The 13,981-nt window shown below is 30.9% G+C and overlaps 1 protein-coding gene across 1 annotated transcript; it reads left to right on the top strand.

The window, feature by feature from the left end:
- Positions 1-161: 161 nt before the first annotated feature.
- LOC139481052 (retinol dehydrogenase 11-like) lies at positions 162-7,616 on the top strand. Its single transcript, XM_071264106.1, has 7 exons — positions 162-273; positions 740-883; positions 1,667-1,858; positions 4,031-4,189; positions 4,793-4,912; positions 5,897-6,098; positions 7,435-7,616. Exons 1-7 carry the CDS (start codon positions 234-236, stop codon positions 7,541-7,543), a joined length of 966 nt encoding a protein of 321 aa, XP_071120207.1. The 5' UTR covers positions 162-233; the 3' UTR covers positions 7,544-7,616.
- The last annotated feature ends 6,365 nt before the right edge of the window (positions 7,617-13,981 follow it).

Here is a 13,981-nt window from a genome sequence, read left to right as displayed (position 1 = left end):
CTGGTCCGCATAATACTATGATAATTTTGCTTGATACTATTATAATATCAAAAGTTATTTGTGATATCGTATGATCTATCAGAGTGATTAAAAGGCCTTATTCTGTATTTAAATTCGTTTAAAATAATCTGACTAGTGTGATTTTTGCGTGCCATACATGGATTACCGGTATTTTAAAAATAAATAAAAAGATAACTCTTTACTTTGTGTGGGCATCGTACAATTATATCAGCATGATTTTCAAAATAACCGTTGTATCAGTTGTTCTTATTGGTATGTACTAATTAGTGTTACAAATAATGATTGCTAACATTATATACAGCTACTAGTCATAATTGACTTTTTTTTTGCATGTGTGAGACTGTTGTTAATTTGAACCATCTTTAACTGTTTAAAAGTTATTGATCTGTTTATTTTAGTAGTAGCCTAGTATATTATCACATGATTATTAAAAATATGAATACGGAAATGAAGCAATTTACTAAGACTTTAACATTTTAACTTAGTGATAAACACATGGACTTTTAATTGTGTGTAGTTTATTCATGTTAGTACATGTGTTATAAGTTAATCCCATTTACCAATTTCATCCAACATCCTTTCAAATATATATATGACAAACCAATGATTTGTATAGTGAGACAAACTTACATTTTCGGAAGCTAACTGTAAGGTTCCATGCAGAGTCTGTTTTTCAGAGTGAAATAGAACATACATTGTACGTTATTATATATTGAAGCGGTGGGTTTAGCATGTCTAAGACGGCACATGGCAGGTGTAAGGTACAACAATACCACCACCAGATTAGATGGAAAGACCGTACTCATTACTGGAGCTAATACAGGCATTGGCAAAGAAACAGCCATGGATTTGGCTAAAAGGGGTAATTTCCAATACTGCACTTGCTTTAATTAATACCATATTATAAGCTAGATTATAAGATCCTCAATATTGATTTACAAAAGTGTCTTGCTTCACCGTTATGATATATTCGAAACAATGTTAAAATCATTTTCAAAGATTAACGCCTTTCTCTTTATTCAAAAATTGATTGTTTTTTAAAAATCAATATGTAATTGTTGCTATACGTATGAATCTCCATACACTAACTATATTCATGCCCACCGGCTTTGTTGTATTTTAGTTATATTTTTAGCCAAAGGAAGCCCTTGTAAACCATAAAGAAAACATTAACAACATTAACAAGAACAAATTGGTTGATACATCAAATAAAAAGTCGGTCTTTAAAAATTTCAAATTCACGAAACGGACATTTTTTGTTGAACATTCTAAAGCCGTTTGTTAATTCGTATAAAAGTATGAAACATCACCCATTTACTGTACTATAACTTGACCCTTCTCCGAAGAAGACCACAACGTTCTTCCTGAAACCCCTTCCAGTCACAATTATGACACAAGATCACTTATAATTGAATATATTATATTGACATTTTCAATTCTGAAGTGGTTCCCACGCTGCTTTTCAAATTGGGTTTACAGATTATGCAGGCTACTCGACAGAAAAAATCGTACAAAATAACCAATTTCTTGCTATAAGTGGAGAAGGCATACGATAATGATGTTACTGTTTTCTGATAATATAACATACTACATACTTTTAATAGCGTATTTTTAAATACGTACTAAGGAAGCTGTTGAATTTTAGGTGCTAGAGTAATACTTGCTTGTCGTGATCTAGACAAAGCAAAAACAGCAGCCGAAGACATCAAGAACAGAACTGGCAATGCAAACATTATAATAAAACAACTAGATTTGGCCTCACTGAAATCTATCAAGTTATTTGCTGGAGACGTTAATGCGAATGAAAATAGATTAGACATCTTAATAAATAATGCAGGTGAGATACATATAGATTCTACCACTGCATCTAGTGTAATACGATATTTATACACTCGAGACAGTTAAATTTTCAAATTTAAAACGCGAGGCTTGCCCGAGCGTTTTAAATATTAAAATTTAACTGTCGAGAGTGGATAAATATCGTATAACACGAGATTTGGTGGTGGAATCTGTTTCTTTAATGATTTTCTAACATTATGCAGGCAAACTTATTCCTTCTTTTCGAATGATCTGCAAAAATATGTGTTCTTTCTATGTGACGTCATCAGGCATGGTCGCCTTTTTTCATGCCGTCACAATAGGAAATTCAGAGGAAAGCAAGAAAATTCGACGTCATAATCGGATTTTAACAAATGAAGTACTGAGATCAAATGAACCACACGTTGATTACATTTTTTATACAATGGGTGCAGAAAGGGATAAATTGACGAAGAATTAGAGAAATAGAGGTATCTAAATATAATGGAAATAAATTTCAATTGTTTTCGAAGACAATAAATTGCTAACTTTCCTTGAAGTGTACATGACATCGTATATTGGAGCAAGAAAAACTTTTCCCCTCTCTTTGAGTTTGAGAGATCGAGCAAAAAATAGTAATACTAATCATTATTGTTATATAATTTAATTTTGGATGTAACGCGTCTTCTGATTGGCTGACGTTATTTTGTTATCAGCCCATAGACATAATTTAGTCATGTGACCGTGACGTCATCAACGTTTTTTTCATGGTTTTCTACGGTTTAAAATGGAATTTAGAATTAAATTATAAGAAATGACTGTAATATTTATTCTGTCTATTCGAAATAACATTAAAAATGTGGTGCACACTGTTAAATAACCCACTACGCGCGTCATTCAGTGTGCACCAAATTTTTTTATGTTATTTCTTCATAGACAGAAAAAAATAAATAAACAAATTAAACATGTTTGTGACAAACGGTAAAAAATAGCATACACTCATATATATATATATAATATATATATGTATATTTTAATTGTTGCAAGTATATAATATAGTGACAAATTAAAATACAAATTACAACAGAAGTTTTGATGACAGTTAATACAAGTAAAATATTATTTATTTTAATCTATTCAGCGCTTACATGAAAAGGATTGACTTTGTCATTGATATTTTATTACAGATGTTACATCGTATTCATATTTGTGAATAGACGTCCTCTGTAAGTGTACACATTTAAACACATTGTTGTTCAACTATCTACACAGGAAGAGACAACACATTACAGCCAATAATCTAAACTTTATGAAAACTGATCTAATGGGATATAAAGTATTATGTTTAATTAAACAAAGTAACACACATTTGTGTAACAATATGTAGAAGAGTTCCCTTTTAATCTATATGAAAATATGCGTCTATTCTAATAAAAAGAAGGAATACCCTACAATATTGACAATGATAAATAAACAGATAGTCAACTAATACAGCCGCTTATACCTGAATTGTTTTTATTTTTACTTATAAACCTTTATCATGTTTATATAACACAATGTACCCATCTTTCATTTTTAAGAAATAACACTCGGATGTAAACTTCGGCGATATACAGGACACATCGTATTATCTTTAAGTTCTATTTTTTGTGATATTTTTTATTTAACTGGTAATATTTGATCTTTTTCGTAATATGTGTCCCTTGGTGCATCTTTCAGTTGTGTCACTTTAAATAATACTGACTCCTCTGCACCAGGCACAAGGATGACATACCAGTAATGTGCAATTTCTTACAATATCTTACCATATCATTAATGTCCCGATACACATTTTAATATGCACCCACCATGCCATATATCACCGTCCCTTGGTGTCTCCTGCAGTTCAGCTAGATATATTTAGCCTACTCACAGAACTTTTTTTGGGGTACTTTCTAGAGGTGTGCTTGAGACGAAGGTTTTATATATACTCCTATATATATATATATACGAATATATATGAAAACTGTTGTTTCTTATTTGTGTTTGGAACTATGTATACTGTATTGTTTATTATATTTGTAAAAGAATAATATTATAATGATATTATATTATTCTCCTTGTGAGCTCTTTGATGGGAATAAAATAAAGCTTCTTCTTCTTCATTCACACAATATTTTTTTCTCTTAAATATAGTTGAATTTTACATTTGTAATAATAACTTGATGTCTAGGAATAATGAGATGCCCTTACTGGAAGACAGAAAATGGTTTTGAGATGCAGTTTGGAGTCAACCACTTAGGACATTTTCTCCTGACTAACTTACTACTTGATTTGATAAAGAAATCAGCTCCTAGTCGTATATTAACAGTATCTTCATTGGCCCATGAAAGTAAGTGTTGATCTTTGATATCTGATACTATTGTATTTATATTGTTATTGTTTTAATCTAATAAAAAAGCAATAAATTATCACAATCAGTAAGCAAGCATCTCGTTTTAAATTAAACGATTTAACCGTATCACTTGGACAAATATCTTCACTCGATGCCTTAGAAGAAGCTTTAAATTTAGTCATTTATCTTTTCATTTCAGACTATTTATTTGATTTCATCATGAAATCATCAGATCCAAACAGAAGATTCTCTACATACAATCTATGTTAATATTTATGATTATTAGAGTTTCCAGGTCTTTTGTTACGTCTATCGCATGGTATATCATGTTTTCTTTTCGTATAAAAAAGGACTCCAAGAATTATACTATTTAATCATTTAACAGTTTAGCTGGTTTAAATGTTCTATTTTGAAAGTAAAAACATCACTCAATGATTTTTAAGGTGCTTGTTCTATGAATTACTAGCTGTGCTAATATGTTAAAGAGTGTTGTATGTTTGAAATATAATACTAATACAGTCGTTATATCAATACGTTGGATCAGTATGAAAACCATGTAATTTTTGTCAAAAATAATCGCAGTTATATATTTTATTTCAGGAGGTACAATAAACTTTGATGACATATACAGTGAAAAATCATACGACCCTGGAACAAGTTATTCTCAGAGCAAACTTGCCAATGTTCTTTTCTCAAGAGAATTAGCAAAGAGACTTGAAGGTTTGTATCCTAAAGCAAATATTTGTGTGAAAATAAAACTATCGAATTGGTGTTAATCAACATGTTACTTGTTGATTTTTAGCGTGGTGCATTTGACATTTTTTTTATTTATTTTTATCTATACCACAAATAGATTGTAATGTTCATTTGAGTGGGATTTTCAATATGAAATGAATACTTTTTAGCAAAGCAGGAGTGTTTGTGATTTTTGGACACCAATCATATGAACAAAGCAAAAGCTAAAATCATCAAACGAATGGATAACAACTGTCATTTTTCTGACTTGGTACAGGCAATTGTGGATTAAACCTGGCTTTATAGCTTGCTAAACCTCTTACTTGCATGACAGTCGCATAAAATCCACCGATCAAACCATTTTATTGGAAAACGATATAATGCTCTTTAATTTTCAAAGACTATATATCTATATTAAAGTTAGTGGATGAAACGTGATTGTTATAATACAACTGTCTACTTAAAAGACCAAAACGAGAAAGAGAACATTAATAAATATAGGTGTACCATTCCCAAGAAGGGACAATGATCGATACCGTACTGAAAGCTATAAAAGAAACATTGAAAAAAATTGAGAATCAAAATAAGAAATGAGTCAAAGAGACAACAACCCTACCAAAAAGCATAAAACAGCTCAAGGCCATTAATGGATCTTCAACACAGCGAGAAAATCCCGAACCCAGAAACAGGCTTAATCTGGCCACTTAACAAATATGTGTTCTTAATCGGTGAAAATTGACGTCTCACTTAACTCAGAAAAAGATGGGAAAATTTGATAGCGAAAAAAAAATCTTTTAAAAGAAATCCAATAGCATTCAACGAAAAAAAAAAGAATTGGGAGACAATGATAGACTCTTTTATTGGTTCACAATATGACTTAAATAACAAACACACTCATGAATGACTTAAAAAACTCACCTATCTTACCACATCGTCATAATGTGAGGATGATGCTCTGATTTTTTCCAGGGACTGGTGTCACAACATATTCACTGCATCCAGGTTTGATTGACACCGAGTTGAAACGACATTGGGAGAAAGAAAGTATAATACTGAGGATATTTTTTAAGATAGGACAATATATTGTAAAAACACCAGAGGAAGGAGCACAAACAACAATATATTGTGCTGTTGATGAAAAATTGACTAGTGAATCAGGAAAATATTACAGGTTTGTCAATAGTTAATGAAAAATAGGATATTATATTGAAATATAACAATATAGCAAAAAGGTATATATAACAAATCACAACGTAAGTAAGAGGCAATAGCAGTTTTCGGTGTTCATATTTACTAAATCCATTAAGAATTCACCAAACAAACGAAAAGACAGGAGAGAATCGTAATAACTCTCAAACAGGAGGTCACCAATTAGAAGGGTAAGCCTTTCTTTCAATGCATGTGTCAATCACATGCAAAATCTGTCGACTCTGTCGAAAACAGTAAAACAAGGAGAAATATCGCAATTGTAAATATTCGGATCAAACTACTCTCCTCGTGTCTTAAGATCTGAGATCATGAAAAAAATGTTTGTAATAAGTTTAGATACTTGCACATCGTATCGCCCATCACCTAAATAAACGAAAAAACTTACAAAAATATCTGCAAGTTGCAGAAAAGAAAAAACACCTTCCACTATATGTCTCAACACAATAAAGATTGTTGTTACTGTTGATAGTGTAAGAGATAATTTGTATTGTTTCCAGTAAAAATCTATGTCAGATGCTTTCAAAGATACAGTGTAATTATACAGTTATTATTATTATACATTACTTTTTTAAATACAAGGCAATGATAAAAGAACACTCGGACCTAATTTGATGCGTTTGAAGCCATGTTCTGGATTTGATCGTAGCCAAAAACGAAACATACACAACGAAATACAACATATCAATCAGGCTGTCTATGATGAGTTTATTAACAACCACTTGGTCAATACTACTGCTGGTTGAGTTATCACATTGATGGTATCATCAACTAAGTAATCAGCACTTATGTGTTGACATAAATTATCATTGATATGGTCAGAATGATGAATAAACTGTTTAAAAAAACTTTAAATGTTTCGAAATACTAATGATACTAACCAAGGAATAGATTACCTCAGTTGTATTCGGCAAAACGTTTAGGAACTTTGGGTCCTTTATGTTCTTCAACTTCGTAATTTCTTTGGCTAGTTCAACCTGTTTGATGCGAGCGTTACTGATAAGACTTTTGTATACGTTATATCTTGCGTACACAATTTCAATCCTGGTATCTATGATGAGTTTATTTATAACCCACACCAAAAATAGATAGGTGATCACCTAAAGAAAATGAAGATGCTTAAATCATTACTTTTACGCTATTATTCTTCTTTATTAAGTTGTAATTGATTCACTAAACTAACTTCACCAGAAGCAATGATACCAACAAACCAAAGATATTTTTTAGCATACACTGATTTTATAAAGATTTATAATGTAATATACAACAAGATGAGCGAAGGAAACTTTTTTTATTTGCAGTGATTGTGCAGAGAAAACGCCTTCAAAAGAAGCATTAGACGACGAAATCTCAAATAAACTGTGGACACTATCTGAACAAATGGTTGGATTAAACATTGGGAGTACTTAATACCATAAGATCAATTATTATATAATCTTTCTGTTATTTGAATTATAATCTCTAAAAATGTCATCATATTATATATCCTTATTTTAAAAAATAAATAAAACAAGCCAATAAAGACCGCAAGTCCATATAACCTCAGGTTGTGCCTTCAACCACTTATCAGGTATGTCTTTGTGCATTAAAAAAACCTACTAATTTGAATAGTGTTCAGTAGTTTATGTGACAAATAGAGAACAAATATTCATAATTTGAAAATAACCAAATTTAACAGGAGAAAAAATCTCACAAACAATCAAATGTGAAAGGTTTAACATTAAGATGAATATTTGGACCAAAAAGGTCTTTGTCGAAGGATATTGAACGTAAAATAAGATGATATGGAGTTGTATAGAAAATTAAGGGTGGATCAACGACTATATAAAAAGTGTTGATTTGTGAAGAGTGGCAATGCCTTGAAGTTGTTTGTTTCATTAACGAATGATTTTATTATAATGGTACTAGCAGCTTGTTATTATTAAAGGGAGCAATGTGTTCATTGTCCAAAAATAAGTGAAATTGTGTTGCATGTATCATGCAGCCAACAAGAGGAGAGACTTGCGATTTATATACCTGTAGCAAAAATTTCATTTGTTAAGGTATATAATCACTCATCATAAGCATTGAACAATAAAAACAATCCATACCATATAGAAAACTATAAAAGACACGACTCGAAAAATTAATTAAACAATTCAAATGGGAAAATCAATGGTAGGATTTATTTATAAGACAACAGACAAAAAACAAATATGATAAACAGCAACAGACATCAACTATTCAAAACGTCCTTATTAGTTCAGTATTTTATTGATATGTAGAAGCGACCGGACATGAGCTGCCTACACTTCCAGACCAGCTCAGTTTAGTTCCAGATTATACGAGATTTTACATGTATGACCATTTTGGTTTCTATGACACTCAACACTGAAATAAAACGAACTTCGCAGGTCCAGTAGTCAACTCCTCTGTGTTGACATGATTTATAAATAATATGGTTAAAATAATAAGTTAACTCTTTACAAAACGTAGACTTTTTTCTCTCGAAAAAATAGGATTTTTCTACAAAAGGAATATATTGCATTAGCATTGTATGACAATACCTTTCGTTCCTCAATGCTTTCCAGCCTCGTTCTTTACTTGAACATTTTAATCTTTTTTATATTTGATCTTCACTTACGAGTCTTTTAAAGACGAAACGAACGTCTATAGTATATATGTATAGTCTTTGTAATATGATGAGTTTATTCAATACTGAATCAAAGACACTGCCGATTGAGGTTTATATCCCAAGAGTTTCACCAGCCCAGTAGTTTGCATTTCTGTGTTGACTTAATCTATCATTGACATAGTCATAATTATAAATTTTATCACAGGAATAGACTATCTTAGCTGTATTTAACAAAACGTTTCGAAATTTTGGGTCCTCCATGCTCTTCAGCTTCAATCTTTATCTGACCTGATTAACTTTTTCTTGTGATCACTGACGAGTATTTAACAGCAGAAACGTAAGTCTGACTTGTCAAATTCTAGGCCATATACTTTTGATAATTATATATAAAAAAAGGTGTGGTATGATTGCCAAAGAGACAACTCTCCACAAGAAACCAAAATGTAACAGAAATTAACAACTATAGGTCACCGTACAGCATTCAACAATGAGCAAAGTCCATATCGAATAGTCAGCCATAAAAGGCCCCGAAATGACAATGTAAAATAATTCAAACAAGAAAACTAACTACCTTATTTATGTACAAAATTAACGAAAAACAAATACAGAACACATAAACAAACGACAACCACTGATTTACAGGCTCCTGACTTAAAGTCAGAAGAAACGAGTGACCGGTGAAAAATAATGTTCTTCCAATTCTTGAACCAATGCATACAAACATCATAAACTTAGTCTTCTGTGTACGAATTGATCTTTTTTTTTGTGTGTAAATTTCGTATATTGTCATTTTTTTTTTCAATCGGTCAGTTTTGTAATTAAAGGTTATTAAAGTTCGTGTTTTGAAGCCAAAGTCTAACGATTGTCACCTGTTTGTCAACAATCTACAAAAAATCAACAAAAAAACATGGAAATTGAGCACGTCTTTATTATGTAAATTCAGATAATAGTTTATTTTTAGGACATCCCTGCGTTTTTGTGATCACCGGATTTTTACGAGATGGGTCATACTGAGGTCACTTTGCATACGGAAAATATGTCGGGGGGGGGATTGCTTAAAATAAAGTAAACTTCTTCTAAATATGAATAAATTAAGGAATTTTCCTCAGAAAAAAGTATATGTACCTAAGTTTTATAATGAAAACTATCCATTGAGTTATAAAAAAACATATGCATTATTTTTTTTGATTTGAGGTTTCTTCTGACTTTAAGGACAGGCACATATATACGTTTATCTGCCAAATTGGAATTATGAAACTTTGGTTGTGTAAGCACAAAACAAAATAGAACAAATGTAAATATAAACGTGTTGAGAGACCACAATACACTACAGAAGTTACTTCTAGATATTACCCTTTGTATATGGCAACTTATATAATTAGTTATCAAAGGTACCAGGATTATAATTTAGTAACGCGCGATTCGTCTACATAAGACTCATCAGTGACGCTCATATCAAAATATTTATAAAGCAAAACAATTACAAAGTGGAAGAGCATTGAGGATCCAAAATTCCAAAGAAGTTGTGCCAAAAATAGCTAAGATAATCTATGCCTGGGATAAGAAAATAGTTTTTCGAAAAATTCAAAGTTTTGTAAACAGGAAATTTATAAAAATGACCACATTATTGATATTCATGTCAACACCGAAGTGTTGACTACTAGGCTGGTGATACCCTCGGGGACGAAACGTCCACCAGCAGTGACATTGACCCAGTGGTGTAAATAGTTATCAAAGGTACTTTAATTATAATTAGTACGCCAGACGCGCGTTGTGTCTACATAAGACTCATCAGTGACGTTCATATCAAAATATTTATAAAGCCAAACAAGTACAAAATTGAAGAGCATTGAGGATCCAAAATTCGAAAAAAATGTGCCAAATGCGGCTAAGGTAATCTATGCCTGGGATAAGAAAATCCTCAGTTTCAAAGTTTTGTAAAGAGGAAATTTATAAAAATAACCACATTATTGATATTCATGTCAACACAGAAGTGTTGACTACTGGGATGGTGATATCCTCGGAGACGAAACGTCCACCATGTAACTGGCATTTAAACAATAATCACTACGTGTGATTTGAGCCTACGTGATAAACATATATTGGTTTACAGGCCTCAGATCACAATTAATTCCCTTTGTTCGTGGTCTAGGAATATAGTTCCCAATTATTATATGGGGTATTTCTTCCCAAGTAATCTGTCTACTGTTTTCTTTGAAATGTTTACTATTTGAGTGGTCCTATCAGTTGCATATATATTGAAATAAGTAAAACATGTGGAAAAAAATGATTGTTGAAAGTGAAAGTAGTGATTTGGCCAAAATGAAAGTAGGGTAGAAATCAGCCTTCGTAATTTATTCAAGATTCAAATCCTACCATTGGCATGCTAATAGGGCCCTCAAAAGAAAACGCACTGATGGATTGTACTGGGACAAGCATATTTTATTAGAATAATAATGGTCTATAAGCAGTTAAATTTATTTCATGTTTGTGGCGGTGCAAATTTTTTAATTCAATTTGACTTTAACTAAAAAATGCATTGTAGCCAAGGGGAAGAATAATTGTGTTCTGAGGCCTAGGAGATGAGTTTGGACAAAACACATATATTGTAAATAAAGGGTCTAACAAGTAACAACATGATCTTTGTCTGATTACTTTTCAAGAAAGAAAACAGAAATTACACAAAGTCTATCAAAATAAGACATTTTTACCATATTTAGGCATATGAGGCAGATATTGGCATTTTTTAAAGTTTACATGATTTCTAATGAAAATTAAAGGAATACAATTGTGAGAATGTACCATGTTACTTCATTAAATCATGAGGGTACCTTATAAATGCAATTTAATAAGGTTTTACAAAACTGAGTTGATCCTGGGACATAACATGACATACAAAGACATTTAAAAATAATGAAAAATAAAATGTTTTCAAAAATTTAAAAGTGTCAAGTCTAAATTACTTTTAGTTGTTTAGAAGTAAATAACCAACAGGTGGGATAGAATGAAGGGAATAAATCAATTTTCAGTGTTTATTCATCCACAATTATGCTTTTTATGTCTGTACCTTTATCATACTGACCAATTCTGATTTAATAAACATAGAGATATAGATATGAAAAATAATGGCATATAAGTGGCAGTTTGCTTTAGCAGTTGTCTCATTTCAACTAAATACAAGTTATGTTAACTGGATCAAGGCTTATTTTAGGAAAACAATACCAAAAAAATATTTTCTGAATAAAATTTTGACTGAATTCTTAAAACTTTGCAAATAGCATGTTCCGCAGACATATATACTAATATAAAAACATTCCAAACTTTTTTAATATTTGTCAGAATGTGATAAAATTTGGCATTTATACTACTAAGATATAATGCTAAGTAACTGTAAAGTTTCATATGGATACTTTAATTTTTTGAGGTCTAATAGGCTTCAGATCACAATTAATTCCCTTTGTCCGTGGTCTAGGAATATAGTTCCCAATTATTATATGGGGTATTTCTTCCCAAGTAATCTGTCTACTGTTTTCTTTGAAATGTTTACTATCTGAGTGGTCCTATCAGTTGCATATATATTGAAATAAGTAAAACATGTGGAAAAAAATGATTGTTGAAAGTGAAAGTAGTGATTTGGCCAAAATGAAAGTAGGGTAGAAATCAGCCTTCGTCATTTATTCAAGATTCAAATCCTACCATTGGCATGCTAATAGGGCCCTCAAAAGAAAAAGCACTGATGGATTGTACTGGGACAAGCATATTTTATTAGAATAATAATGGTCTATAAGCAGTTAAATTTATTTCATGTTTGTGGCGGTGCAAATTTTTTAATTCAATTTGACTTTAACTAAAAAATGCTATGTAGCCAAGGGGAAGAATAATTGTGTTCTGAGGCCTTACATTTGCACTAGTTTAGTCATTCGATATTTGGTTTTTTATATGACTGTGGTAGCAATACACAGTTAGGAAAAACACTTCAAATTGACACTCATAATAATTAAACATTCTCTTTCCCTTCCTGTCAAACAAGAAAGGACTCATATTTGTTTAATGCATGTGTATATCTATGAGAATGGGTTTCTTCATAAGATTTGATGTCCAATAGTAAAATACTTGTGAAATAAAATATCTCTTTTGGCAACAATCAGCATTTATTAATTCAAAAATATTGCAAAAAGACAGGGTGGAAATGTCACAAAACTTTATCTAAAAGAGAATTTCAATCCAGAATAGTGATACTTTTGTTGACATTTATCTTTAAAGTGGTACACAAAATCATACGCATTTCTGTAATTGTTTTTAAAGAAATTGAATTGAAAAGGTTTGGATCAAATCTTTTTTGAAAAACACTTCACAAATTGCTAGACCTATGGGCGGAAAAAAATGTCTATAATACATGCTTAAAACAATCCTGGTGTTCAAATATTACACTGCTCCTTTTCAAATTTCTTATAAATAACATTTTTATATTTAAAATATTATAAACACAATATTTTGCTCAGAATAGCTTTTTTATGTGATGATCAAATGTTTCAAAAATTTTAATCTTATTCTAAAATATACAATGAAATCATATTTAATCTAATTCAATAATTTAATCGATTATCAATTGTTGACTTTTAATTTCAGTTGATTCAATGATGTATTTCAAATTAATGATTTGTAGAATAGAAAAGGTTAAAAATCATTATAAATGTAAAATAAAAAAAATAAAATTTGTTTTTATAAAAAATACCGAACTCCAAGGCTAAATCAAAACAGGAAAGTCCATAAATAAAGACAACAGTAGTATACCGCTGTTCAAAACTCATAAATCCATGGACAAAAAACAAAATCGGGGTAACAAACTAAAACCGAGGGAAACGCATTAAATATAAGAGGAGAACAACACTAAAATGTAACACACACAGAAACGGACCAAGCATCAGACAAAAATCCCACGAGAATCCCACATAAAACAGTCCAAATCATGAGAAAGAATCGTTAATCACAAGAGCTCACTTCCTACTAAAACTAATTTTACCAAACAAGTAGAGTGTCAACATCATTATGAGAGAAATACTCATAGCATGTTTACTTCTTTAAAATTTTGTAATGTTTCCTTTTCAAATTTTGAAGTTTGTGCATTGTTTATGAACGATGATCAATACAAACAAAACTACTAAATATTATTGTTTTACATATATCAGTGGCAGATCAAGAAAAATGGAGGGTCTAGGGGTTAAACCCTCTCT

This window comes from Mytilus edulis, chromosome 7 (genome assembly GCF_963676685.1).
Source record: "Mytilus edulis chromosome 7, xbMytEdul2.2, whole genome shotgun sequence".
In the NCBI taxonomy this organism is placed as follows: Eukaryota; Metazoa; Mollusca; class Bivalvia; order Mytilida; family Mytilidae; genus Mytilus; species Mytilus edulis.
Note: the sequence above shows the minus strand (reverse complement) of the source record. Positions and strands in the feature narration are given on the sequence as shown.